This window comes from Ornithorhynchus anatinus, chromosome X4 (genome assembly GCF_004115215.2).
Source record: "Ornithorhynchus anatinus isolate Pmale09 chromosome X4, mOrnAna1.pri.v4, whole genome shotgun sequence".
In the NCBI taxonomy this organism is placed as follows: domain Eukaryota; kingdom Metazoa; phylum Chordata; class Mammalia; order Monotremata; family Ornithorhynchidae; genus Ornithorhynchus; species Ornithorhynchus anatinus.
Window position 1 is genome coordinate 4453502 of NC_041752.1, and position 27076 is coordinate 4480577.

The 27076-nt window shown below is 65.2% G+C and overlaps 2 protein-coding genes across 2 annotated transcripts; one reads left to right on the forward strand and one right to left on the reverse strand.

Annotated features, from left to right (window-relative positions):
* The first annotated feature begins 12 nt into the window (after positions 1-12).
* On the forward strand, positions 13-3389 carry SSNA1 (SS nuclear autoantigen 1). Its single transcript, XM_029054301.2, has 3 exons — positions 13-192; positions 1250-1449; positions 2787-3389. Exons 1-3 carry the CDS (start codon positions 141-143, stop codon positions 2871-2873), a joined length of 339 nt encoding a protein of 112 aa, XP_028910134.1. The 5' UTR covers positions 13-140; the 3' UTR covers positions 2874-3389.
* A 1832-nt stretch (positions 3390-5221) lies between these two features.
* On the reverse strand, positions 5222-26401 carry TPRN (taperin). The gene is made up of 4 exons (XM_039910697.1): positions 26143-26401; positions 9299-9509; positions 7191-7315; positions 5222-6302 (listed from the first exon to the last, which is right to left on the reverse strand). The coding sequence occupies exons 2-4, from the start codon at positions 9507-9509 to the stop codon at positions 6240-6242; spliced, it is 399 nt and encodes a 132-aa protein (XP_039766631.1). The 5' UTR covers positions 26143-26401; the 3' UTR covers positions 5222-6239.
* Positions 26402-27076: the final 675 nt, after the last annotated feature.

A 27076-nucleotide genomic window follows, 5' to 3' on the forward strand; every position in this document is an offset into this window, starting at 1 on the left:
CGGCGACGGGGCCGGCGGGGCGCGCCGTGATGACGTAGGGTCGGTTGGCGCCGGGCGATCGGAGCCGATCGGAGCGGGTCGGAGCGGATCGGAGCGGATCGGAGCGATTCGGAGCGGATCGGAGCGGATCGGAGCGGAGGATGAGTCAGCAGGGCGCCGCGCTGCAGAGCTACAACAACGAGCTGGTCAAGTGTGAGGCCTTCCTCCTCCTCCTCCTCCTCCTCCTCCTCCTCCTCCTCCTCCTCCTCCTCCTCTTCATTCATTCATGCACTCCCTCATTCATTCATTCGTAGGCACCGGGCGCTCACTGTGTGCCCAGCGCTCTCCCCAGCCCTTGGGAACGTCCAGTACAGCAAGAAAGCAGCGCGGCTCCGTGGCCAGAGCCCGCCCTTGGGAGTCCGAGGTCGTGGGTTCGAATCCCGGCCCCCCCGCCGCTTGTCAGCCGCGTGACCCTGGGCCGGTCTCTTCTCTGGGCCTCAGTTTCCCCCTCTGGAAAATGAAGGCTGTGAGCCCCACGGGGGACAACCTCATTCCCTTGTCCCCACCCCAGTGCTTAGAACAGCGCTGGGCACATAGTAAGCGCTTTAACTAATACCAACATCGTTATGATTATTATAATAATGACGATTATAAAGTAATAATCTTCTCATTTAGGGCGGAGACGAGGAAAGCGGGTGGGGCATCCCCATTTTGCAGAGGAGGTCACGGAGGCCCAGAGAAGTGAAGTAATAATGTTGGTATTTGTGAAGCGCTTACTCTGTGCAGAGCACTGTACTAAGCGCTGGGGGAGATGTACGGGGTCATCAGGGGGTCCCACGTGAGGCTCCCAGTCTTCATCCCCCTTTTCCAGAGGAGGTCACTGAGGCCCAGAGAAGGGAAGTCACCCGCCCACGGTCACCCAGCTGCCAGGCGGCGGAGCCGGGATTCGAACCCCTGACCTCCGACTCGCAAGCCCGGGCTCTTTCCACCGAGCCACGCCGCTTCTCTAGTGTCTCGCCCAAGGCCGCGCGGCGCACCGTTCATTCATTCAGTAGTATTTACTGAGCGCTTACTCTGTGCGGAGCACTGGGCTAAGCGCTTGGACAGTTCGGCGACCGAGAGCGACCATCCCGGCCCGTTGACGGGATTAGAACCCGTGACTCTCTGAGGCCCGGGCTCCAGCCACTGGGCCGCCCCGCCCGTCTTCCCCCGGCCTCGGCCCGTCCCTCGTCCCCGCCGCCGCGGTCTCCCCTCCGTCCTTTCCCCGCAGGCATCGAGGAGCTGTGCTTGAAGCGGGAGGAGCTGAGCCGGCAGATCCTGAAGGAAGAGGAGGAGAAGCGGAGGCTGCAGAACGAAGTGCGGCTGCTGTCCGATAAGCTGGCGCGGGTCAACGAGAGCCTGGCCAGCAAGATGGCATCCCGCCACGAGTTCGACCGGACCATCGCCGAGACCGAGGCCGCCTACCTCAAGGTCCGTGAGCGGAGGCCGCGGGCCCGGCGGGGCGAGGCGCTTCACCTCTCTCCGCCGGAAAACGGGGATCGATCGCCACCGTGGCATTGGTTGAGCGCCCACTATGTCCCGAGCGCTCTTCCGAGCGCCGGGGGTAGCGATAATGATAATGATATCGGTATGTGTTGAGCGCTTACTGTGGGCCAAGCACCGTCTGAGCGCTGGGGCAGATAACCAGGGCGTCCCACGTGGGGCCGGCGGTCTCCATCCCCATTTTACCGATGAGGGAGCCGAGGCACAGTGAGGTGACGGGCCCGGGATTAGAACCCACGACCTCCGTCTCCCGAGCCCGGGCTCTTTCCACGGAGCCGCGCCGCTTCATGATTAAGACTGGATGAAGACCGGGAGCCCCACGCGGGACGGGGACCGGGTGCGGCCCGATTTGCTTGGATCCGCCCCATTCATTCATTCGGTCGTATTTATTAAGCGTTTACCGTGTGCAGAGCACCGTGCTAAACGCTGGGGAAAGTACAGTGTACCAATAATCGGTGACATTCCCCGCCCGCAGTGAGCTCAGCCATACGCAGAAGTTGTTCTCATCCTGTCTCTGCCACTTGCCTGCTGTGTGATCTTGGCTTCGGGTTTCCTCCTCTGTCAGATGGGGCTTAAACTCCCTCCCCCTCAGACCCACGTGGGTCTTGGGACCGTGTCCGACCCGGTGCTTAGCGCAGAGTGGGCGCTAAAACACGCTTACTTCCCTGCTGCGTGACCCCGGGCAAGCCACTTCACGCCTCTGGGCCCCCGTGACCTCATCTGTCAAATGGGGATGAAGACTTTGAGCCCCACGTGGGACACCCCGATGACCTCGTACCTACCCCAGCGCTTAGAACAGTGCTTGGCGCATAGTAAGCGCTTCACAGATACCGCCGTTAGAAGCGACGTGGGGCTGAGGGTGAAGGGAGGAGACGAAGCGCAAGGGCCCAGCGGGAGGGGTGTAGTAGACGGGAAGGTGGTCCTCTAGACCGTAAGCTCGCTGCGGGCGGGGGGGGCGTGCCTGCCAACGCGGTTCTGCCGTACTCCAGCGCTCAGCGGAGCGCTGTGCCCCCGGCGGGTGCTCAATAAATGCGATGGATCGATTGGAGGGGGAGAGATGAGGGGGTGGTCGGGGGAGGCCTCTTGGAGGAGGTGGGATTTTTAATAAGGCCTCGAAGGTGGGGAGGGGCCGGGCGTCCCCGGCCAGAGGCGGGACGTGGCCGAGGGGTCGGCGGCGAGACAGCGGAGGAGGAGGCACGGCCGGTGGGTTGGCATCGGAGGAGCGCGCGGGCCGGGTGACCGAGCGGCCCCTCCGCCCGCCTCAGATCCTGGAGAGTTCCCAGACGCTGCTTCACGTCCTGAAGAGAGAAACGGGAAACCTGACCAAAGCCACCGAGACCAAGCCCAGCTGAACCCAGGGCCCTCGGGGCGGGGAGGGTCCCAGCCGGGAACCCCCCCCCCCGCCCCGGATTCCCCCCGCCGACGGCCCCCGGGGCCCAGCCTCCGGGGACCCGCTCCCCGGACGAAATGTCTTAATAAAGTCTGTTCGGCACCGCGACTCTTCCCTTCTGTGGCCCCCTCGGGCAGCCCCTCTCCCAGAGACCCGCTCGCGGGGGGCGGCTGGTTCCAGCCTCGGACGTGGCTCTCCCGGCCCCCGGACCGGGGAAGGAACAGCGGAGACACCCCCGGGGGCTCCTCTTCCCCGACTTGGTCCCGCTCCCCCCATCCTCAGAGGTGGGGCTCCCACGGCCCTTTGCTCGGCCCCGGTTTTCCGCCCCCCCCCCCCCCCCCCCCCCCACCGCCGGACTCCCTCCTCCGTCTTGCGGGGTTGGTCGGGGATGGCAACTTCCCCGCTTGTGGCCCTCGTCCCCGACCTGAAACCCTACCTGCCCGCTTTTACGTTGGAATAAAAATCTTCCGTCAAAGTCTGCCCGCGTGCTTCCTTCCCGTCTCCCGGGCTCGGAGGAGGTGGGGGGGGCGGGGGGCGATTCGTCCCCCCGGGGACCCCCCCCCGGAGGGCCGCCTCACAGCGGCCTGGGTCGTGACCTCTGGCCCCAGTCCCCGCCCTGGCTAACGGTAATTCATAATTAAGGTATTCGCAGAGCGCTTACCACGTGCGAGGCCCCGTACTAAACGCTGAGGCGGATACAAGCCGATCGGGTTGGACACGGTCCCCCGTTCCGCGGGCGAGGGAACTGAGGTACGGAGAGGGGAAGTGACTTGGCCGAGGTCATACGGCAGACACGTGGCGGAGCAGGGGTTAGAACCCAAGACCTTCCGACTCCCAGGCCCGTCTTCTGTCCGCTGCTTGTCCCCGTGAAGAAGCGCTAGGGTCGGAGAAGACCGCCGGGCCTCCGGCCCTCGGGCATCGAGTGGATGTGGAAAGGCCGGAGGGGAGGGAGCGGGGGGCGTCTCTGACCAATCCAGCTCTCCCAAAGCGACGCCTGCCAGGACAGCGTCCGACGGCGCCGCGGTCAGAAGGTGCTTCTCTTTCCTCAGCTTTCTGGACCTTTTCCCCCGGGGGCATTTTTAGTTTACGGTACTTGTTAAGCGCTTACTACGTGCCAGGCGCTGTCCTGAGCGCTAATCAGGTTGGACGCAGCCTAGGTGGTATTTGTTAAGTGCTATGAGCCAGGCACCGTACTAAGCAGCGGGGTAGATTCAAGCTAATCAGGTTGGACACAGACCCCGTCCCGTGCCCAAAGAGAACTCCTCACCTTGCCACCCAAACCCCGTCCCCCCCGACTTTCCCATCGCCGTAGACGGTACCACCGTCCTCCCCGTCTCACCAGCCCGTCGCCCTGGCGTCGTCCTCGCCTCTTCTCTCTCCTTCGACCCACCTATCCAATCCATCGCTAAATCCTACGGATCTCACTTTCCCCAGATGGCTCAACCCGCCCTCCCCTCTCCATCCGACGCGTGAATCCGACCACTCCCCCTCTCCCGCCTGGATGACAGCGTCGGCCTCCTCGCTGACCTCGCCGCCTCCTGTCTTGCCCCGCTCCAGCCCATCCTTCACTCAGCGGCCCGGATCATTCCTCTACAGAAATGTTCAGGCCACGATTCCCCACTCCTCAAAAAACAGGTGGTTGCCCCTCCACCTCCGTGTCAAACAGAAACTCCTCACCCTGGGCTTTAAAGCAGTTTTTCACGGCCTCTCGCCCACGTCCCGCCCTCTGGCCTGCAACGCCCTCCCTCCTCGTATCCGACAGATGATGGCTCTCCCCCACTTGGAAGCCTTATCGAAGTCCCGTCTCCTCCCAGAGGCCTTCCCTAAGCCCCCCTTTCCTCTTCTTCCACTCCCTCTGCATCACCCTGACTCGCTCCCTCCGTTCATCTCCCCCCCTCCCAGCCCCTCACCGTCATTGATTTATTTAGATTAACGTCCGTCTCCCCCGCTCTGGGCCGTAAGCTCGCTGTGGGCAGGGAATGCGTCCGTTTATTGTTGCGCTGTCCTCTCCCGGTTAGGACGCGCTCAATAAATACGATCGAATGAGCGAACCTGGGTTCCAATCCCGACTCTGCCCCGGGACAGCTGTGCGACTCCGAGCAAGTCACTTCCCTTCACTGTGCCTCAGTCCCTCATCTGGAAAACGGGGATTGAGACTGTCCCCCCCCGACGTGGGACGGGGGCTGTGTCCAACCCGATTACTTGTAGGTACCCCGGTGCTCAGTACGGTGTCTGGCACATAGTAAGCGCTTAACAAAAACCACGATTATTATTACTATTTAAAGAAGGGGGTCGTGGAGCGAGACAGAATCCAGTGCCGGAATTTGTCTTGTGCCATTTATTAGGTCCCGTTGACAGACGGTGAAAAGAGCATTTGGAAAAGAATTACAAAAATCAACAGTGCTGATCACAGCCCCCGCAGCGTCACCGATTCGTGGGGCCGACCCCCTCCCTCCCGATCCCCTTTTTCTTTCCCAATCATTCCCGGATCCAGAGCCGGGGCCCCGGAGCGGGTCCCGGCAGCGAGGCAGAGCCGGAGGCCTGCGGCGGGCCCGGCAGGCGGAGACCAGCGGCCCCCTCGGGGCTCGCGGGCCCCCGGCCGACGTCTCGGGGGACCCCCGCCTGGGGCCGGGTGGGGGGTCCGGGCCGGGAGCCGAGGAGGGAGAGAGGTTCGGGTCAGCTGCGGAGCACGGAGGTGGCCGGGGACGTCCGTCCCCAGAGAGGGCCGTTTGACACGGAAGCCGGGAAAAACGGGGGGGGGGGGGGGGGTTCTCCGTCCGCAGCCCCGGGGAGCGGGAACGGGGCGGGCCTCCCCCCGCCCCGGGCTGGCATCTCCACGGTAGGGGAAGGAAGAGGGCAGCTCTCCGTGGCGGCGCCCTCCGACCCCGGCCAAACCGAGCAGGGCTTCCCGCCTGGACCGCCGTGAGGAGGCCGGAGGTCCGGTCTCGGCCTCCGGACGGGTCCCCGCTCCGGCCCCCCGGGGCCCGCGGTCAGCCGGGACTCCGGGAACGAAGGCACGGCAGGCCTGGAGCCGGAGAGGAAACTCGGCTGGCTCCCCCTGACGGGAACCGTTTCGGGTGAACGTCTAGGTGACGGCGAAGGACGTGGGGAAAGGCCCGTCCGGGATGACTTCGGCCCCCCCCCGGGCCGAAGGCACGGCCCCGGCGGCCCGACGTCTAGACGGATGAGCGCCGGCCCGCCCCTTCCCCCTCTCCCGACAGGCGATGGTCAGGCTCTGAGGAGGGGTGGGTGGGGTGTGCAGAGCGGGCCCGGCGGGGCCTCCGGCTGGTGGGCGGGCGTCTCGCCCGCCGCGTTTCCCCCCCGGCCGTCAGAAGTAGAGGGCGGGCTCGCTGCGGAAGTCCGAGAGGTCATTCGGGCTGGCTGGGGTGAGCTGGGAATGGAAGAGAGGGGAAAGGGAGGAAGGGAGAGAAGGAGAGGGAGACAGAAGGAGGGAGAGGGAAGGGTGGAGGGGTGGAAGAAGAGAAAGAGTCAGTCCTGCCCTTCTCTGTAATAATAAGGTTGCTATCTGTTAAGCGCTTACTACGCGCAGAGCACCGTTCTAAGCGCTGGCTTGGACACAGGGGAATCGGGTTGTCCCACGTGGGGCTCGCCGTCTTCATCCCCATTTTCCAGAGGAGGGAACTGAGGCCCAGAGAAGTGAAGTGACTCGCCCACGGTCACACAGCTGACAAGGGGCAGAGCCGGGATCGGAAGCCGTGACCTCCGACTCCAAAGCCCGGGCTCTTGCCGCTGAGCCACGCTGCTCCTCTGACCCTCTCTGTATCCCACTGGGATCACGGGGATGCCCATACGAGCGGCTGTTGGCCCCGAGCCAGGCTCGGCCGGGCTCCCCGCAACCGGCCCCTCCGGTATCCTCGTCCGCGGGCGGCCCCCGGGACATGTACGGCCCCGGCCGGTGGCCTAGTGGGTAGAGCCCGGGGCAGGGAGGCAGAAGGACCGGAATTCTAATCCCGGCTCCGCCACGTGTCCGCCGTCTAACCGTAGGCAAGTCCCTTCGCTTCTCCGGGCCTCAGTTCCCTCATCTGGGAAATGGGGATAAAGGCCGCGAGGCCCATGCGGGACAGCGACTGTGTCCAGCCCGATTAACCCGGATCTACCCCAGCGCTTAGAACAGTGCTCGGCACAGAGCAAGCGCTTAACGAGTACCGGAATGAACACGATCAGGGCTGGGTGGGGCTCGGGGCTTCTCCACCAACCCCTCCGGTAGCTTTGGGAGACGGGGAGGACGGGATGGGCGGAATGGGATGGGAATTCTTACCATCACTTCCCTCCCGGGGGGCTCCGCGGAGGATTCCTCCCTCGTCTCCACGAGACTCTCCTCAAACGTCCGCACTCGCCACTTGTCGAACTTCCCTGAGTGCTTGGGGGTGTAACTGGACAAACCTGGGGAGAAGCGGAGTCCGCGTCGCCCTGACTCGCTCCCTTTAATCATCCCCCCTTTAATCACATACGCACTTGTGTCCGTATCTCGCATTCATTTCTCTCCCTTCGGGTCCGTCTCCCCCCGCCTTCGGACCGTAAGCTCGTCGTGGCCAGGGAAGTGCCCGTTTACTGTCCGAGTATTGGACTGTATTTTTGGACAAATAACTGTATTGTATCACTGGACAAATAATTGTATTTGCATTGTATAACAACTGTATTACTGTATTATGATTATTATTGTATTATTATATTGTATAACAATTGTATCATTGGATAAATAATACTGTCCAACCCTCCCGAGCGCTCGGCACAGTGTTCGGCGCCCAGCGAGCGCTCAGTAACTACCGTCGACTGACGGTTCTAATCCCGGCTCCACCCCTTGTCTGCTGAGTGACCTTGGACGAGTCGCTTCTGGGCCTCGGTCACCTCATCTGGAAAATGGGGATGAAAACGGCGAGCCCCATGTGGGACAGGGACCGGTTCCAACCTGATCGACGGGTATGTGCCTCGGAGCTCAGTACGGTGCCTGGCCCCTAATTAGCGGTCAACAAATAACCATTTTCAAAACAACAGTCACAGCACAAACAACCAGAGGGAAGTGGGACACCGGAACAGGACTGAGCCGGCCGGGGAGCTCAGCAATTCCCGGACCAACCAGCCCTCGGCAAGGCCGGCCGCCAGTTACTGGTATTTACCGAGCGCTTACTGCGTGCAGAGGGAGGACCTTGGGAGAGTCCTCTACACCAGGGGTGGAAGACACATCTCCCGTCCACGAGGAGCTTCCGGTCAATCAATCCGGCTCAGTGGAAACAGCCCGGGCTTGGGAGTCAGAGGTCACGGGTTCGACTCCCGGCCCTGCCACTCGTCAGCTGTGGGACTGTGGGCGAGTCGCTTCACTTCTCCGGGCCTCAGTGACCTCATCCGGAAAACGGGGATCAAGACGGTGAGCCTCACGTGGGCCAACCTGATTACCCTGTATCGACCCCAGCGCTCAGAACAGTGCTCTGCGCATAGTAAGCGCTTAGAAAATGCCAACGTTATCATCAGTGGCATTCAGTGAGCACTACTGTGCGCGGAGCACTGTCCTAAGCGGTTGGGAGCGTCTAGTACAACAGAGGGGGGGGGGGAAGAGGCGTTCCCTGTCCACGAACAGCTTCCGGTCGCTAAGTCAACGACCGAACGAATGGTACTCACGGAACACTGTGCTAAGCGCTTGGGAGAGTCCACTACAACAGAGCTGGAAGACACATTCCCTTGTCCCCGAGGAGCTTATAGTCAATCAGTCATCTACGGTATTTACAGAGTGCTTTCTGCAGGCAGGGCACTGTACTGAATGCTCGGGAGAGTCCAGTACAGCAGAGGGGGAGGCCGCGTTTTCCGTCCCCAAGGAGCTTCCGCTCAATCAGTGGTATTCATTGAGCGCTTGCTGCGTGCTGTACTGAGCGCTTGGGGGGGGGGGGGGTCCGCTCCAACAGAGGAAGTAGATATGTTCCCTGCCCACGAGGAGCTTCCAGTCTAGAGGAATCTAGCACTTCTCTGTGCCTCAGTGACCTCATCTGTCAAATGGGAAGACTGTGAGCCCCAGGTGGGACGACCTGATGATCTTGTATCTACCCCAGCGCTTAGAACAGTGCTGGGCACACGGTAAGGGCTTAACAAATACCACCATTATTTTTATTACTATTAGCAGGTGGGAGGGCGGGAGAGCAGCCTCACCTTCAGGCCCCAAGGGTCGGAGATTGACAGTAGCCCTCGACCCACCTGGCTAACTTGAGAGCTGACCTCGTATCTCCCCCGGCGCTTAGAACGGTGCTGGGCACATAGTAGGCGCTTGACAACACTTTATCATTATTTATTATTATTATGATTATTATAGCTGAGGGGGGAGAGGAAAACTGTGGCCCCTGGAGTCCCCTCCCTCCCGCCAGCCCCCTCCCTCTTTACCTGAGTTTAATTCGGGGGGGTGGGAAGCGCCGTCCGACCCAGAGCTGTTTGCGAAAGTCGCCCGAGGGAGGATCAGAGTCAAGCTCTTCTCCTCCTCTTCGTCTTCCTCGTCGGAGCCGGATGCCTGCCCGTTGGCATCTTGACCCAGCGAGTTCTCGGAGGGGTATTCGAACGTGGTCTCCAGGCTCTTCTCGTTGAACGAAATCTTCATCTGGAAACCAGGGGGCACGGTCAGAAATCGGGGGGCCGCCTCGGAGGGTCAGTCGGTCGTATCTATTGAGCGCTTACAGCGTGCGGGGCGCCGGACTGTAAGCGCTGGGGAGAGGACGGTGAAACGGACACATTCCCTGCCCACGGTTAGTTTACGGTCTAGAGGGGGAGGTGGATATTAACAGAAATAAATAAATGACAGGTGCGGACTCGGGTGGTGCGGGGCTGGGACGAGGGAATGAATGGAGTCAGGACGACGCGGAAGGGAGCGGGAGGAGAGGAGGGCGCAGTCAGGGAGGGCCTCTTGGAGGAGATGGGCCTTCGATAAGGCTTTAAACCGGCGGGGGGGGGGGGGGGGGGGGGGAGACACCGTCTGTCGGATTTGAGGAGGGAAGGCGTTCCGGGCCAGAGGTGGGACGCGGGCGAGAGGTCGGTGGCCAGATAGATGAGATGGAGGGACAGTGAGAAGGTTGGCATTAGAGGAGCGGAGTGCGCGGGCTGGGTTGGAGAAGGAGGGCGGCGAGGTGAGGGAGGAGGGGGCGAGGGGCCCGACCGCTTTGAAGTCGATGGAGAGGACTTCCTGTTCGACGAGGGGGCTGGGCAAACACCAGAGGTCCTTGAGGGGGTCAGGGAAGCGAGGCGGAGGCTGGGGGGATGGACCGCGTGACCTCCCGCCCCCGCCTTGGGGGGGGCCGAGGGGAGGCCCAGAGGGCGGGCCCATTGGCCAGAAGCCACGGCGCCCGGGAACCGAGGCTACTCCCAGAAAACAAGCGGTCACTTAACCCCCTTCCCCGGACCCAGAGCCCGTTGCGGGCGGGGACTGTCTCTATGGCTAAAATGTACTTTCCCGAGGGCTTAGTACAGTGTTCTGCACACAGTAAGCGCTCAATAAATGCGACTGAATGAATGGATGATCTAGCCTCAGGGCCGGCGAGCCCCCAGAGCCTTCCCCGGGCCAGCCGGTCTCCCCCTCCCTTGGGGCCCGGGCGGACACACCCACCGAGGAATGGGGCCGGTCCCCGCGCCCCGAAGCCGCGGGCACGGGCTCGCCGGGCGAACCTGGGGAGGTCTGGGTCAGGGCCCGGCTTTGTGAGGAGGCCCCAGGCTGGGGAGTGGCGGGGAGCCAGCTCGGGCCTTCTCCTGGCCCTCCCCCCGGCCCTCCCCAGGCCCGCGGACTCCGCTCGGGGGGCAAGGGCCACGACTCAGCCCCGCCCGGCTCAACGCGGAACGGGATTCGGGACGCCCAGCTCCGAGGTGACCGGGATGGGGATCCCCGCTGCCACGGCAGCGTGGAATGAGGGCAGAGGGCTGGAAAAACCCCGGTATCCCCCTCGGGCCCGTGTCAACAGCCGTTCTTCCCGCTTCCTTAATAATTCTGGCACTTGTTAATAACAATGATAACGTTGGCGTTTGTTAAGCGCTTACGTCGGGCCAGGCACGGTCCTAAGCGCTGGAGCGGACGCAGGCCAATCGTCGGACACGGTCGTCCCCGTCCCCCGTGGGGCTCACCGTCTCAACCCCCATTTTCCAGGGGAGGTCACCGAGGCCCAGAGGAGTGAAGCGACTTGCCCGAGGTCACCCAGCAGACGAGTGGCGGAGCGGGGATTGGGACCCGTGACCCTCTGACGCCCGGGCCCCATCCCGTGCCGCTTCTCGAACCTCCCTCGAGCCGACCCGAGCCTGCCCGGCCAATAACGCGGCGAGGAGCGGGCAGATGGGACCCTCCCTCTCTCCGAGACCCCCGGCTCGGGTGGGTTTTTTCCAGATGAGCGGGAATTGTCAAGGGGAGAGAGGGCAGACGTCCAAAGTCCGGAGAGACACCTCACGGTGCCCGACGCCGACCGGCCAGTACGCACCCGCTCTTCTCCGCCCGAGAAGCGGCATGGCCCGGTGGCTAGAGCCCGGGGCCCGGGGCCAGATCGGAGGAGCGGATTCTAATCCCCGCTCCGCCGCCTGTCCGCTGCGTGACCTTGGGCAAGTCACTTCACTACCCCCGTGTCCCCGTCGCCTCCTCTACCGAAGGGGGATTAAGCGCGTGAGCCCCGCGTGGGACGGGGACTGTGTCCCGCTTGATTAACTTGTAGCTACCCCAGTGCTTAGTACGGTGCCTGGCACACAGTGAGCGTGGCCTGGTGGACCTGGGTTCTAATCCTGGCTATGCTTCCCCTTACTTCCCCTCTTTCTCAGTGTCCTCCTCTGCAAAATGGGGATGAAGATTGTGAACCCCATGTGGGACACTGACTGTGCCCAACCCAATTAGCTTTTATCTACCCCGGTGCCTGGCATATAGTAAACACGTAATTATCAAAAAAAAAAAAACCCCAAATTTCCTTACCACTAAGCAAGAGTTGTACTTATATAGCGACCGAATGCTTGACTGACCTTTGACTGTTGTGCGAGATTGTACTTTCCTGGAAAGATCTGTGACTACACTAGAACCTCATTACACCGGGAGGGCTGGACGATAATAATAATAATTTTGGTATCTGTTAAGCGCTCGTTATGTGCCGGTCACCGTACTAAGCGCTGGGGGGGGGGGGGATACAAGCAAATCGGGTTGGACACGGTCCCTGTCCCACATGGGGCTCACAGTCTTAGTTCCCATTTTACAGATGAGGGAATTGAGGCACGGAAGTGAAGTGACTTGCCCAAGGTCACACAGCAGGCAAGTGGCGGAGCCGGGACTAGAACCCATAACCTTCCGACTCCCAGGCCCGGGCTCTACCCGGTACGCCACGCTGCTTCCCGAGCTCGGCTCCCTTGGCCCACTGCCTTCCAACCGCAGGCCGGATGGCTTCGGTCACCCGCTCGGCCTCAGTTTCTCCCTCCGGCAGGCTGAGCCGCTGGCTGGATTCCCGGACCGCGTTCCCACCCCGGCCGCCGCCCGAAGCTTCGGCCGACCTCCCCCCGGCTCCCGTCCGGACGAGGCGGACTCCTTGCGCCCGAGGACTCCGGAGAGGCCGTGCCCACCCCGACACAAGAACCTCGGTCTCTGCCCGCAACAGATGGACCCGGCACGGGCCCTCAAACGGCGCCCGCGGCCCAGGGCCCTGGCATCGGGCTCGCTCTACCCGCCATCCCCGACACCTGGCTCTCCCCATACGATCTGGTCTCCCCTGCTGCTCTCTCCGGAGGGGGCCTCTTCTTCTCCGAGCCCCCCAGACTCAGACGGTGACCGCGTCAGCCTCCCCGCTGACCTCCCAACCTCCTGCCCGCTCCAGTCCATACTTCACTCTGCTGCCCGGATCATCTTTCTACAAAACCGTTCAGGGCGAGTCACCCCCCTCCTTTTAAAAATCTCCGGTGGTTGCCCATCCACCTCCGTGGCGAACGAAAACCCCTCGCCGTGGGCTTTAAAGCCGTCGTCCATCCCCTGGCCTCCCTTCTCTCCTTCTCCATCCCAGCCCGCACCCTCCGCTCCCCTTCCGCCGCTCACTTCCTCCCCGGGCCTCCGCCTCGCCCGTCCGGCCGCCGACCCGCGTCCCGCCTCCGGCCCGGATCGCCCTCCCTCCTCCGATCCCACAGACGATTCCCCTCCCCTTCAGAGCCTTATCGAAGGCCCGTCTCCTCCAGGAGGCCTTCCCTAAGCCCCGCTTTCCCTCATCTCCCGCTCCCTTCTGCGTCGCCCCGACCCGCTCCCTTTTCTCTTCCCCCCCCCCGTCCCGGCCCCACACCGCCGATGTACCCATCTGTCACTGGGCTTATCTGTATCGACGTCTGTTCCCCCCGGCCAGACCGCGAGCTTGCCGTCGGCAGGGAATGTCACCATCCGTTGTTGTTTTGGACCTCCCCGGTGCTCCGCCCACTCACTGTAAGCGCTCAATTAATACGATCGAAAGAATGAACGAACGAGGGAAGGAGGAGGTGTTGGCTGCCTTCTCGCTCCCCACCGGCCCCGTTCCTTGCTTTCCCTTTCCCGTATCGTCCGCCCACTCCGGATTCCAGTAACGGTCATCTTCCGTCCCCCACGTCCCACCTCCAACTTCTTGAACCCTTTTGATCCCTTCCTCGCTTCCTCTTCTCTCGCTCCACGCCTGCACTGCCCCTAGACGACTTCAACATCGACCCAGACGTCCCCGACGACCCTTCCGCTGACCGCCTTCTACCACTCCTCAACTCCGCTGGCTTCCCGCTCCACCCCCCCTCGTTCCCCCGCGCCCCCCCCCCCCCCAATCTGGACCCACGCTCGACCTCGTCATCTCTCGCCACCGCACATTCAGTCTCTACCACTAATTCATAATGACGACGGCGGTATTTGTCGAGCGCTCACTCGGACCACCCGATTCCGCTGGATCTACCCCGGCGCTTGGAACGGCGGCCGGCACATAGTAAGCGCTCAACAAATACCATCGTTAGTATTGGGTGGCGGCACCAGGGTGACCTCAGGGGACGTCGTCCGGTCTTCCGGTCCCACTCGACCGAGGAGTTGATCTCCTTAAGGCCTCGGGCCTCCCCGGCCGCCGGGGTCGGGGTTAAGCCGGCCCGGCCGCCTCGCTCTCCGCGGGGAAGGAGCTCGGCCCCGGCAGCGGCCCCGATCCCCCCCGCGTGAGCGAAACGTCGTCCGGCTGAGCCCAGCGGCGGCGGGGGAGGGCGGCCATCTGCCCGGCCAGAGCTCGGCCGGGAGGGCGGGCCCGGGCCCGTCGCCGGGGGCTCCGGCCGACCGGAACCGTCCCCGGAACCCCGGCCCCGAGGCAGCAGGCCTTCTGGGAAGCAGCTTGGCCTAGCGGCTAGGACCCGGGTTCTAATCCCGGCTCCGCCACTTGTCGACCCTGTGACTCCGGGCAAGTCGCTTCGCCCCTCAGTTCCCTCCTTTGTCATAAGGGGGTTGAGACCGCGAGCACCACGTGGATAGTGAGGAGGATAAGACAGAGGTGGCGGCATCTTCACGCGCTTACTTCGGGCCAGGCACTCTACTGAGCGCCGGAGTGGATACAAGCCACTCGGGTTGGACACGGTCCCCGTCCCACGTGGGGCTCACGGGCTCCAGCCCCATCTTCCAGATGAGGGCGCTGAGGCCCGGGGGGCGCCCGGCAGATACGCGGCGGAGCCGGGATTAGAACCCAGCTCCGCCGCGCTGCTTCTCCGACGGCCGCGGGCGGGGGGACGTGGAGGCCGCCCCCGGATCGGAGGCCGGGCCCGGGGGAGGAAGTCGCTCGTACAACGGGAGGAAGGAGCGGGCACCCAGGCGCGTCCCCTCCCCCCGCGTGGATTCCCCCAACTCTCCCGCCCTGGACCTGCCCCAGGTGCCGAAGGCGGAAGCGAGCTCAGGTTTCCGGGAGCGGGAGGGCGGCGATGGGGCGGACCCGACCCTGCGGTGAGTCAGCCCGGCCGCTTCCCTGCCTGTGGTTAATCACCAACCTCGTCACCTCGCCACCATCGCCACGCTACCCGCGGGGGCGGGGTGCGCCGAGTGCCCGTCGGGTGCCGGGCCCCCCAACGAAGCGCTGGGGCGGACGCGAGATACGCGGGTCGGACAGAGTCGCTGGAGCGGGGGGAGGGAGGGGGTCGAATCCCCCATTTCTTCGGAGGAGGAACTGGCCGGCCGGAGAAGCCAGGCTCACCCGGCGGGCGGGTGACGGAGGCGGCGTTAGAACCCAGGGCCGCTGACTCCCGGGCCCGGGCTCTTTCCCTTAGCTCACGCTGCTTCTCGGGCCTCTTTTTCAAATGAGAATAACGTACTTGCTAAGTGCTTTCTATGCGCCTGGCACTGTACCAGAATCAGGTTGGACCCAGTCCCCGTTCCACGTGGGGCTCACAGTCTCGACCCCCATTCTCCAGATGAGATCACTGAGGCGCGGAGACGTGAAGTCACCCGTCCAAGGCCACGCGGCAGTCGGGCGGCGGAGCCGGGCTTAGAACCCGCGACCCCTCCGACCCCCGGGCCCGGGCTCCGTCCGCCTCGCCGTGCTGCTTAAGAGGAGTTCGAAGAACCACTCAACTAGCGGCCCTAGAAAGCTTCGCGTCCCCTCCATCCAAGTTGCCAGCCCCCCCCCCCCGCCGTGATGACCGTATCGGCCTCCTCGCTGGACCTCCCTGCCTCTCCCCGAACCCCAGGCCTCATTTCACTCTGCCGCCCGGGGCCGTTTTCGCCTAAGAATGAGTCGGTCCACTTCTCCCCGCTCCGCAAGCCTCCCCTGTCCGACCCGATCTGCTTGCGTCCGTCCCGGGGCTCGGTGCCCGGCACAGAGTAAGCGCCCGGCAATCGCCGCGATCGTCATCAACATCGGCGGTCGCCCGCCCGCCTCCACCAACGGAAACCCGCTTTAAAGCCTTCCGTCACCTCCGACGGGCCGCTCTCCTATTCCAACCCGCACGCTTCGCTCCTCTGGCGCCAACCTTCACCCCGTCCGTCCGTCTCCTCTATCTCGCCGCCGACCTCTCGCCCACCTCCTGCCCTCTGGCCTGGTCATCAACTCCCCTCCCCCTCGAATCCGCCAGACCCCCCCCCCCCCCCCGCTCTCCCCGTCTTCTCTCTCGCATGTGGGACCTTCGGGCATTCGCTCTTCACCCTCGGCGTCCCTTTAAGTGACCAATTACTAATGATCTATTCACAGTGAACGTCGGCCTCCCCCTCTCGGCCGGGGGCTCGTCGCGGCCGGGGAACTCTGGCGTACCGTACTCTCCCGAGCGCTTAGTGATAATAACAACGTTGGTATTGGTTAAGCGCTCACTAGGTGCCGAGCGCCGCTCTAAGCGCTGGGGGAGATACAGGGTCGTCAGGTTGTCCCAAGCGGGGCTCACACGCTGTTAATGCCCGCTTTCCAGATGAGGGAACTGAGGCCCAGAGAAGTTAAGTGACTCGCCCACAGTCCCACAGCCGACGAGCGGCAGAGCCGGGAGGCGAACTCATGACCTCTGACTGCGAAGCCCGGGCTCTTTCCACTGAGCCACGCTGCTTCTCCGCCCACGGCCGGCGCCCAAGAAGCAGCAGAAGCGGCGTGGCTCGGCGGCAAGAGGCCGGGCTCGGGAGTCAGAGGGCGTGGGTTCCGATCCCGGCTCCGCCGCTCGGCGGCCGCCTCCCTTCCCCGTGCCTCGGATGCCTCTTCCGGAAAACGGGGACGAGGAGACCGCGAGCCCCGCGTGGGACAACCCGATGGCCTTGTATCTACCCCGGTGTTTAGCCCCTAATAAGCACCCCCCCCCCCCCCCCCGATTAGACTGTGAGCCCGTCGCCGCGCTTTCTGTTGCCGAACTGTCCGCTCCAAGCGCTCGGTCCAGTGCTCTGCACGGAGCGAGCGCTCAATAAATGCTACCGGATGAATACCATTATTATTAAATGCCTCTGGCGGACCGATTCAAAGTCGTACTCAAGTCCCACCTCCTCCAAGAAGCCTTCCCCGACCGAGCCGTCACCTCGTCTACTCCCTCTCCCTTCTGGGTCACCGAGGCCCTTAGGTCCGAACCCTCTGCAGCAGTCGACCGTCACCCCACCCTCGGCCCCGCTTCCTGATACTCTGCCCCGTCGCTTATCAGGATTCGATTTTATCATCGGCCTCCCCGCCGAGGCCGTCCGCTTCCTGAGGCCGGGGCAACGCAGAGGGGAGTGGGAGATGGGGGGGGGGGGGGGTTTAGTCCGGGAAGGCCTCTTGGAGGAGTTGGCGGGGGAGCGTCCCTGTAAGGGACTGTAAGCTCCCCGTGCGTCTGCTGTCCCGTCACGTTGTTCTCTCCCGGGCGGTTAGTCGAGAAGAAGGGGAGGAAGACGGTGAGCCCCACGTGCGACGACCCTGTACCTCACCCCGTGCGCCCGGCACCCAGTCAGCGCTCAACGAATACCATCACTAGTGTTTAGTTTCGTATCCGTCTCCCCGGCTCGACTGGAAATTCCTTGCGGACAAGGAACGTGCCCATCGGTCCTCTCCAAGCGTCGCGGCCGGCCGCGAGCGCTCCATCAGAGAGGCAGCGCGGCTTAGCGGAACGAGGCCGGGCTCGGGAGTCAGAGGTCGTGGGTTCCGATCCCGGCTCCGCCACCTGTCCGCCGAGGGGCCCTCGGGCCGGCCACTTCGCTTCTCTGGGCCTCGGTTCCCGCGTCGGGAAAATGGGGATGAGGACCGGGAGCCCCGCGGGGGACAACCCGGCCGCCTCGTATCTACCCGAGAACGGGGCTCAACCAGTACCATTTCTTCTTCTTATTTTTATTATTAATAGACGCCACTGACCGACCAATCTTCCCCGCTCGACCGCCGGTCCGGGGCCCGCTGCCGCAAGTAGAGCCTCGCCTCCCTCGGGAGAGGGGGAGGAACCGGAGACCGGCCAAACGGGGCCCGGCCCGCCCGCCTCGCCTCTTCCCGCCTCCCGGCCGCTTCCGAAAGAGATTTCTGTTTTCCGTTCGGCCGCCGTCGGGGGCACAAAGGCTGGGATTGTGTTAGCCGCTGGCCTCCCCCGCCCGCTCCGGCCCGGGAGCCCGGCGCTAATCCGAACGCAGTGAGCAGAGGCGGGGAAACCCGGGCCCCGATGCCAACCTGACCTGCTTCCGGCCGCTCGTGGGGGGGGCGGGTGGGTTTCCGAACCGCCCCCCCCGGGGTCCGCCGCCGGCCTGCCGCGTGACCTCGGGCAAGTCACCACCTCGCTGGGCCTCGGTTTTCTCACCTGCAAAACGGGGGCAGACCTCCGGCCTCCCTCCCTCTCCGACGGTGGGCCAGAAACCGGGTCGGAGCAGCCCATCTCGCCACGACTGTGGCATTTAACGAGGTGGCTGGCACAAAGGCTTTCAGAGATGCCTTGACAATAACGACGATGACGATAACGATGACAGGGGTGCTCGCTAAGCGCCCGCCGCGTTCTAGGCGCCGGGGCGGATGGAAGTCGATGGGGCCGGACACGGTCCTCGACCCACGTGGAGCTCGCAGTCTTAATATCATTTTGCCGATGAGGTGACCGAAGCCCGGAGAAGCCGAGCGACTCGCCCGAGGTCACAAGGCAGACACGCGGCAGAGCGGGGAGTCGAACCCGTGACCGCTGACTCCCGAGCCCGGGCTCGCTCCACTGAGCCACGCTGCTTCTCGAGCATAACGAAGCCATACTGCTTCTCATCATATCCTCTTTGTTCCTGCTCTCCCCGCCGGGAAATGGAATTTGTCGCTGCTGTCGTTCCCGGTACCTGGTAAGCGCTTACTACGTGCCAGGCACTGTACCGAGCGCTGGGCTAGATACAAGTTAATCAGGTTAATCCGCTCAACTCCCTCGGTCGGAAATTCCTCCGTCTCCAAAGGGAGAGGGGCAGCGAACGTCAGCGTCGTCAAAGTAATCACTGGGGTGTTTCTTAAGCGCTATGTCCTTACTGGGAGAGATACGAGATCATAACAACAATAATAATAATGAGGATATTTGTTAATAATAATAACGTCGGTATTCGTTAAGCGCTTACTACGTGCAGAGCACCGTTCTAAGCGCCGGGGTAGACATAGGGGAATCAGGTGGTCTCACATGGGGCTCACAGTCTTCATCCCCATTTTACAGATGAGGTCACTGAGGCCCAGAGAAGTGAAGTGACTCGCCCACAGTCAGGCAGCTGACAGGCGGCAGGGCCGGCATTCGAACTCATGACCTCTGACTCCAGAGCCCGGGCTCTTTCCACAGAGCCCGGCTGCTTCTCTACAAGTGCTATGTGCCGAGCACCGTTCTAAGCGCCGGGGTAGATGCGAGCTAACCGGGCGGGACACGGTCCCCGTCCCACATGGGGCTCCCGGTCTTCATCCCCACTGTACAGATGAGGGAACTGAGGCCCAGAGGAGCGATTCGCCCAGGGCCACCCGGCGGAGCCGGGATCAGAACCCGGGTCCTTCCGGCTCCGGGACCCGCGCCCTATCCGCCAGGCCGCGCTGCCGGACCCTGTCGTCTAACGGGGAGGGGGATGGGTTATTTCATCCCCCTTTTACAGATGAAGACCCCGGGGGGGGGGGGGGGGGGGGGGCGCAGAGCAACCGAGCGACTTGCCCAAGGCCACCCGGCAAGCCAGGGGCGGTGGGATTCAGCCACCCCGGGGGGTTGGGCTAATCCGGCGGGAGAGAACAGGGAAGGAAATCATCAGGAGCTCCTCCGTCCGTCCCCTTCGCTCCGTCCCCTCCGCCGAGCAGCCTGACGGCTCCCCCTCGGGGCAGGGGGCCAGCTCCCCGCCAGACGGCCATCGGCTCCGACTCTCGGAGCGGGAGTCCCGGCCCTCCGAGGCCGGAACTTTACCCCCCTCCATGAGACCGGGACCGAAATTCACCAGAGGGCGAGGGGGGAAACCCAGAGATCTGACAGAGGCGGCTGCCTGAGGGATCCGCCCTCCGGACGCTGGGCTGAAAGAACGCAAGCGGGAGGTCGAAGGCCGTTGGGGCTTTAGGTGGGTGTCCGGGGTAGCTCTCGACTACGCCTACGCATAAGGGAGGCTACGTATGGGACGTCCTTGGCGTACAAGGGACGTTCTTGGGCCTCGGTGACTTGGTCCGGGGCCCGGGGATCCGATCCCGGTTCTCCCCCGCTCTTAGGCCGTGAGCCCCGGGTGGGACAGGGACCGGGTCTGACCCGATGCCCCCGGATCTACCCCCGGCGCTCCCAGCGGTGCTCGGCACAGAAAAAGTGCTTAACGCAAAGGGAGGGGGGTGGCTAGGGACCCAGAGAAGACGGAGAGTAAGAGAGACAGGCGGAGGGAGGCAGGGGGAGACGGAGACACACATGCGAGAGCCGCAGAGAGGAGGAAGAGAAAGACAGAGACTGACCCGATGGGAGAGCCGCGCTCTAGTCGGGTGCGGGCCGCTCAAAGACAACGGAGGTGGGCGGCTACGGAGGCACGCGGAGCTCGCTCCGATACTGCTCTGGGGCGTCCCGTACCGGAGAACGAGAGCGGGCGGGGGGGACGACGGAGGGGACGGGGGCAGCCCCGGGGCAACCCGACAGAGCGGCCCCCTCCCCCTCGATCCTGCTCCTCCGCTCCCCGGAGGTGGGGAAATTCCCGGACCCCTGGAGGCCGGCTCCGGGAGAAGGCGGACGATAATAATATTTAAGGCCTTATTCTATACTAGGCACCGGAGTGGACCCGAAACCATCAGATTGGACACACCGTCCCCGGCCCAAGGAGGACGGGATCGAATCCCCGCCTCCCAGACGGGGCCACGGAGCCCCAGGGAAGTGAAGCGACTTGCCCAGGGTCCCCCGGCGGCGGGCAAGCGGCGGAGGCGGAATCAGGAGCCCGGTCCTCCGACTCCCGGCCCCCGCTCTTTGAGCCGCGCTGCTTCCGAACCGGGAAGGGGCGGGGGGGGGGGGGGATCCGACCGCCCGCCCCCCCCCCACCCCCGACCCGGCCGCCTGCCCCTCGGCCGCCCAACGTCACGGCAACCGCATCTCCACGGGAAACGGCCGAGGCGGCAGCTGGGCCGGGCACCAGAGGACTTCCCGGAAGGTCGGTCGGAGGAACGGCCGGTTCCCGGAGAGCACCCCGGGGTCAGAAGCGGCACAGCCTAGTGACTAGAGCCCGGGGCCTGCAGGTCGGAATGATGATAAAAATAACGACGCTATTTGTTAAGCGCTGCTCTAAGCGCTGGGGTAGATACAAGATCATCAGGCTGTCCCCCTTGGGGCTCACAGCCTTCAGCCCCCTTTTACGGATGAGGTAACTGAGGCAGAGAGAAGTGAAGTGACTTGCCCAAAGTAACACAGGGGACAAGCGGCGGAGCCGGGATTAGAACCCACCACCCTCTGACTCCCAAGCCCGGCCTCTTTCCGCTAAGCCACGCAAGCTTCTCCCCCGCCCGCCTGCTCCATTTCTTTCTTTCTATTCAAGGCTGCCTCGATAATAATAATCACAATGTGGGTATCTGTTAAGCGCCTACTAGGTGCAGAGCACCGTTCTAAGCGCTGGGGGCTACAAGGCGATCAGGTTGTCCCACGTGGAGCTCACAGTCTTCATCCCCATTTTCCAGATGAGGTCACTGAGGCCCAGAGAAGGGAAGTGACTTGCCCACAGTCCCACAGCTGACAAGGGGCAGCGCCGGGATTGGAACCCATGACCTCCGACTCCCAAGCCCGGGCTCTTTCCGCTGAGCCACCCTGCTTCTCAAGCGCTGGGGTAGATACAGGGTCGTCAGGTTGGACCCCGTCCCACGTGGGGCTCCCGGTTCTCACCCCCGTTTTTTACAGGTGAGGGAGCTGAGGCCCAGAGAAGCGAAGCGACTCGCCCCAGGTCACCCAGCAGACAAGCCGGCGGGGGGGGGGGGGGGGCCGGGATTAGAACCCAGGTCCTTCTGACCCCCAGACCCGGGCTCTACCCACTAAGCCGCGCCGCTTCTGGAGCTAGTGGCAAGGGCAAGGATGGGGAAGAGCTCAGGAACTGGGAGAAACTGAGGAAGCGCCGCCTCCCCTTTGGACTCCGGGCCTCCAGCCTCTCCCCGATCCTGGAGACTTTAAGCTCCTCCTCCGATTTATGGCATCCGTCAAGCGCTCGCTATGCGCCAAGCACTGCTCCGGGCGCCCGGGGGAGATACGAGGTCATCGGGTTGTCCCGCGTGGGGTTCACAGTCTTCATCCCCATTTTACAGAGGGGGTAACGGAGGCACAGAGAAGGGAAGTGACCTGCGCGGAGTCACCCGGCTGACAAGGGACGGAGCGGGGACCAGAACCCGCCCCCCCCGGCCCCCCCCCCCCGAAGCCCCCGCTCTTTCCGCCGAGCCGCGCTCCTCCTGCCTTTGTGTATCGACGCCCGTGTCCGGGATTAGGGAACGAGCTCCTTGGAGGACGGCACTTCCTTTCGTACTTCCCCGGCGCTCGCCGAGTAGAGCGTCGTTCCCACCGGGCGTCCGACAGACACTATCACCCAACGCGGGTCCCGAAGCCCATCGGAGCGCGGGGCCCGAAGCCAGAGGCGACGACGGAAAACCGACTCCCTTCCCGAGTCGTTTCAGGAAAGGAATGACCGTGGCACTGATTAAAGCGTTTACCACGTCTCAGCCACAGAGGCGGGCCCACGCAGTCAACCCGTCGCCGAATCCCGTCGGTCCTGCCCTCCCGACATCGCTGAAATCCACCCCCTCCTCTCGGTCCGAACCGCCACCGGGTCGCTGGGAGCGCTTCTCCTCCCCCGCCTGGATGACCGGCTCGGCCTCCTGGCCGAACCTCCCGCCTCTCCCCACCCCGGCCCGTCCCTCCCTCTGCTGCCCGGATCGTTTTCCCGCAGAAACGTTCAGTCCACGTCTCCCCGCTCCCCGAGACCCTCCGGGGGTCGCCCATCGCGTCCGACGCCAACTCCTCACCGCCGGCTTTAAAGCGCGCGCAAGGAGCTCGCCCCCTCCGACTCCGCCTCGCCGATCTCCTCCTCTCCGCCGGCCCGCACGCTCTGCCCCGGCCCCCCCCCCCCAATGCCAACCCACTCGCGGGGCCTCCGTCTCGCCCGCCTGACCGCCGGCCTCTCGCCGCCCTCCTCATCTCCAGCAATGCCTCTCGCTCCCCTTCGGAGCCTCATCGGAGGCCCAACTCCTCCGAGGGGCCTTCCCGCCTTTCCTCTTCTCCCACCCCCTTCCGCATCACCCTGACCCGCTCCCTTTATCCATCCTCCCTCCCGGCCCCTCGGCACTTAGGTCCATCTCTGTCTGTTCACGTCTGTCCCTCGGGCCAGCGCTCCGCGCAAGGCAGGCGCTCGATAAATACGACCGGCTGTGGTCGGGCTCGCGGTCTAACTAGGAAGGACAGGTATTAAACCTCCAGTCTTCGGACGAGAGAACCAGAGAAGCGAAGCCCGTCGTCTACGCGTCCTGTTGTCCGTCTGCCCCCTTCCAGGCCGCGAGCCCACTGTTGGGCAGGGATTGCCTCTCTCCGTTGCCGAACCGTACCTTCCAAGCGCTTGGCGCAGCGCTCTCCATACAGTAAGTGCTCCACAAATACTACCGAATGAACGAACGAAGCGATTTTGCCTGGGAGAGGACGACGGAGCGACACGACGAGCTGACGGTCCAGAGGGACCCCTCGCCGCCCGAGACCCTCGCTCTTTCCCCCAGACCACACCGCCTCTCTCCTCCCGGCCCCGAACCTCTCCTCCTCCCGCTCAGAGCCGAGGACTCCGGGCGCCTCCCTCTAAATCCTCTCCGACCCCCTCGGATCTTAACGCCTCGGTTCCTCCCCGCTCTCGGGGCTTCCGGCGATTCGGCCGGCTGGGGCTGATCCCCGCGGCCGAGGCTCCGGGCACCTCCCCCTCTCCGCCGGGACAAATAAGAACGCCGGGGTCTGTTGAGCGCTCGCCGGGGGCCGGGCGGGGGGGCTGCGAGGTCATCAGGTCGACCCACGTGGGGCTCGCGGGCTTCATCCCCCTTTTCCAGACGAGGTCACCGAGGCCCGGAGAAGCGAAGCGATCTACCCAGAGTCTCGCAGCCGAGAAGTAGCGGAGCCGGGATCGGCACCCACGCCCTCCGACTCCCGGGCCCTTGCCCCTAAGCCTCGCCGCTTCTCCTCACCCTCCAGACTCCGCCCCGTCCGGGCCTCTCTCCTCTTCCCCAAGCCCGGTTCCGACGGTCGGGCCGTACCTCGGCGAGGAGACGGAGGGGAAGGCTGAGAAGAAAAGGCGGCGAGGCCGGGTCCCCGGGATCCCCCCGCCCCCCCCCCCGGCCCGCTAAACCTCCCTCCGACGAGCCGGGTCGGTTTCGCGCCCTCCCCCGCCGCGGGGCTGGCCCTTCCCCGCCTCCTTCTGAAATCACATCTCCTCCGGGAAGCCTCCCCGGAGCGATCCCGCATGGCCGGGAAAGCGGTAGGGCCTGACGGAAGGAGCTCGGGCCCGGCCGGCGGGGGAGGGGGGGGGGGGGGTTTCGGACGGCGGCCCCGCCGGTGACCTCGGGGCCTCCGTCCCCTCAGCCGCCGACCGGGGATTCGATGGAGAAGCGGCGTGGCTCAGTGGCAAGAGCACGGGCTTTGGGGTCAGGGCTCACGAGTTCGAATCCCAGCTCTGCCACTCGTCGGCTGTGTGACTGTGGGCGAGGCACTTCCCTTCTCGGTGCCTCAGTTCCCTCAACTGTAAAATGGGGATTAAGACCGTGAGCCCCACGCGGGACGGCCCGATTCCCCTATGTCTACCCCAGCGCTCAGAACAGTGCTCGGCACGTAGTAAGCGCTTAACAAATACCAACATTATTATTGGACCGCGTCCAAGCCGATCACGTCGGCTCCGCTGCGGCGGCCGGTACGGTGCTCTCGGCCGCCCCGTCCCCGCCGCTCTCCTCCCCCAACCCAGCCGGGCCGCTTGGCTGCCCCGCCGCCGGCCGACCTCCTCCCCGGGCCTCCGCCTCGCCCGTCGGGCCGCCGACCCCCCGGACGGCTCCTCTCCCCCTCCTCCGGAGCCTTCCCGAAGGCCCGGCTCCTCCGAGGAGCCCTCCCCGACCGCACCGTCCTCTCCTCTCTCGGGCCGACTGGCTCCCTTTCTGCGTCCCCCCTCCCGGGCCCGCACCGCTTACGTCCCGATCTCTCGTTTCATTTATTTTGATGAACGTCTCCCTCCCTCCCCTAGACTCCAGGTCCGTGGCGGGCAGGGAACCAGTCCGCTGTATCGCCCTCTTCCCACCTCAGCCCGGCGCTCGATGAATACGACCGGCTGGCCGGAAGCACTTAAATTCCACCATCATCCCCTCCCGTCCCGTCGCTCCAACGTTCCCGCGTCGTCGCCTAAGCCGCCGGGTCTCCGCCGCCCTCCCCCCCCCCCCCCCCCAAGGCCCGGGTCCTCACCGACCCTCCTCCCCAGACGTTTTAAACTCCGTCGCTTCCCCGGCGGGGATCTATTTCGGCGCCCGTTTCCCCACGGGGAATCGATCGACGCCGTTCACCCGGCCCCGCCGGAGCGCGGCACGCCGGACCAAGCGCCGGGCCAAGCGGGACTCGACGGCGCTCGCGCCGAATCCGGGCGTCCGACCCGCCGGCGTCCGGGGAGGGTCGGGGACCCCCCCCCCTCCTCCCCGAACCCCCCGCCGGCTTCTAGGGACCGAGACCGGAGAGACGCCCCCGTGGCGCTACCCGCTGAGCGCTCCCCGGGCCGAGCGCCGTACGGAGCCCCAGGGGAGACGCGGGCCGGCGGACGGGGCCCGGGCGGACCCGAGTTCTAATCCCGGCCGCTCGTCCGCCGCGCGACCGTGGGCGACTTGGCTCGGTGGAAAGAGCACGGGCTTTGGAGTCAGAGGTCGTGGGTTCGAATCCCGGCTCGGCCACGCGACTGTGGGCGAGTCACTTCACTCCTCGGGGCCTCGGTTCCCTCGTCTGCCAAAGGGGGACGAAGACCGGGGGCCCCGCGTGGGACAACCTGATTCCCCTGTGTCTCCCCCGGCGCTTAGAACAGTGCTCGGCACGTAGTAAGCGCTTAACGAATACCGACGTTATCATCATCATTATTATCATTCTTCTCCGGGGCCCGGTCGCCTCGTCGGGAAGACGGGGGAGAAGCGGCGCGGCGGGACGGGGGGTCCCGGGTCGCGGGTCCGAATCCCGGCTCCGCCCGGCGGACGCGTGACCCCCGGCGGGTCCCTTCCCTCCCCCGGGCCTCGGCGACCTCGTCCGGCAAACGGGGAGGGAGCCCGGGAGCCCCCCCGCGGGCCCACCCGGCGCCCCCCGCGTCTCCCCCGGCGCCCGGCCCGTAGTAAGCGCCTAACGGCTCCCCCCGTCGTCGTCGTCGTCATCCCGGGGGGCGTCACCTTGGTGCCGGCGGGCCTGGTCTTGGCGAGGCAGGACTTGGCGGGGGCCAGGTAGCCCCCGACCACCAGGATGCGGAGGGCGGCGGCGGCGGCGTCCCGGGGCGGGTCCGGGGGGTGCGGGCGGTAGGCGGGGGGCGCGGGGTCCGCCTCGTCGATGAGGGTGACGGGCGGGTCGGGGGCGTCGGGGCGGCCGCGGGGGTGCACGGTGAACGAGTTGCGGCCCGTCCTTTGCAGGAAGGGGCCCGGGGGCGCGGGGGCGCGCGGGGGGGCGGGGGCGCGCGCGGGGGCGGGGGCGCGCGCGGGGGCGGGGGCGCGCGCGGGCGCGGCGGCCTTTGGCACCTGCGGGCGGGGGGCGGGGGCGGGGACGGGGACGGAGACGGGGGCGGGCGGGTCGAACTTGTGCAGGAGGCGGCCCACCCGGCCCCGCTCCGGCTCCGCCTCCCGCTCCGGGGTCCCGTCGTAGACCAGCACGCGGGCGGCGCGCAGGGCGGGGGCGGCGGCGGGGGGCGCGCAGGGCGGGGGCGGCTCGGCCTCCACGATGAGGATGTTGTCGGCGCGGAGGGTGCGGAGCCCCGGCACGCGGCCGTACAGGTCGAGCAGCCGCTGCACCGGCCCCGGCCCCGGCCCGCCCCTCCGCAGCCGCTTGCGCTCCGTCTCCTGCTTGACGAAGGGGTTGTCCCGCAGCGGGCCCGGCCCGCCCGCCGCCGGACGCTCCCGCTCCCGCTCCCGCTCGGCCAAAGCCGCCGCCGCCGCCGCCTCCGCGCCGGCCGCCAGCTTGGCCCGCCGCCGCTCCAGCAGCTCCCGCTTCCAGGCGGGCAGGGGAGCCCCCCGCGGGGCGCCGCCCGGACCCCCGGCCCCGGCCCCGGCCCCGGCCCGGCCCGCTCATGCCGCCGACTGCCGCCCCGCCGCTCCCCTCGCCCCGACCCCATGGGGC

Coding starts and splice junctions, on each gene's coding strand:
- SSNA1 (XM_029054301.2), top strand. CDS start 141: ATGAGTCAGCAGGGCGCCGCGCTGCAGAGCTACAACAACGAGCTGGTC. Junction 193..1,249: donor CAACAACGAGCTGGTCAAGT/GTGAGGCCTTCC, acceptor CTTTCCCCGCAG/GCATCGAGGAGCTGTGCTTG. Junction 1,450..2,786: donor CCGAGGCCGCCTACCTCAAG/GTCCGTGAGCGG, acceptor CGCCCGCCTCAG/ATCCTGGAGAGTTCCCAGAC.
- TPRN (XM_039910697.1), bottom strand. CDS start 9,509: ATGAAGATTTCGTTCAACGAGAAGAGCCTGGAGACCACGTTCGAATAC. Junction 7,316..9,298: donor CCCCCCCGAATTAAACTCAG/GTAAAGAGGGAG, acceptor GCTTCTCCCCAG/GTTTGTCCAGTTACACCCCC. Junction 6,303..7,190: donor CCCCCGGGAGGGAAGTGATG/GTAAGAATTCCC, acceptor TTCCATTCCCAG/CTCACCCCAGCCAGCCCGAA.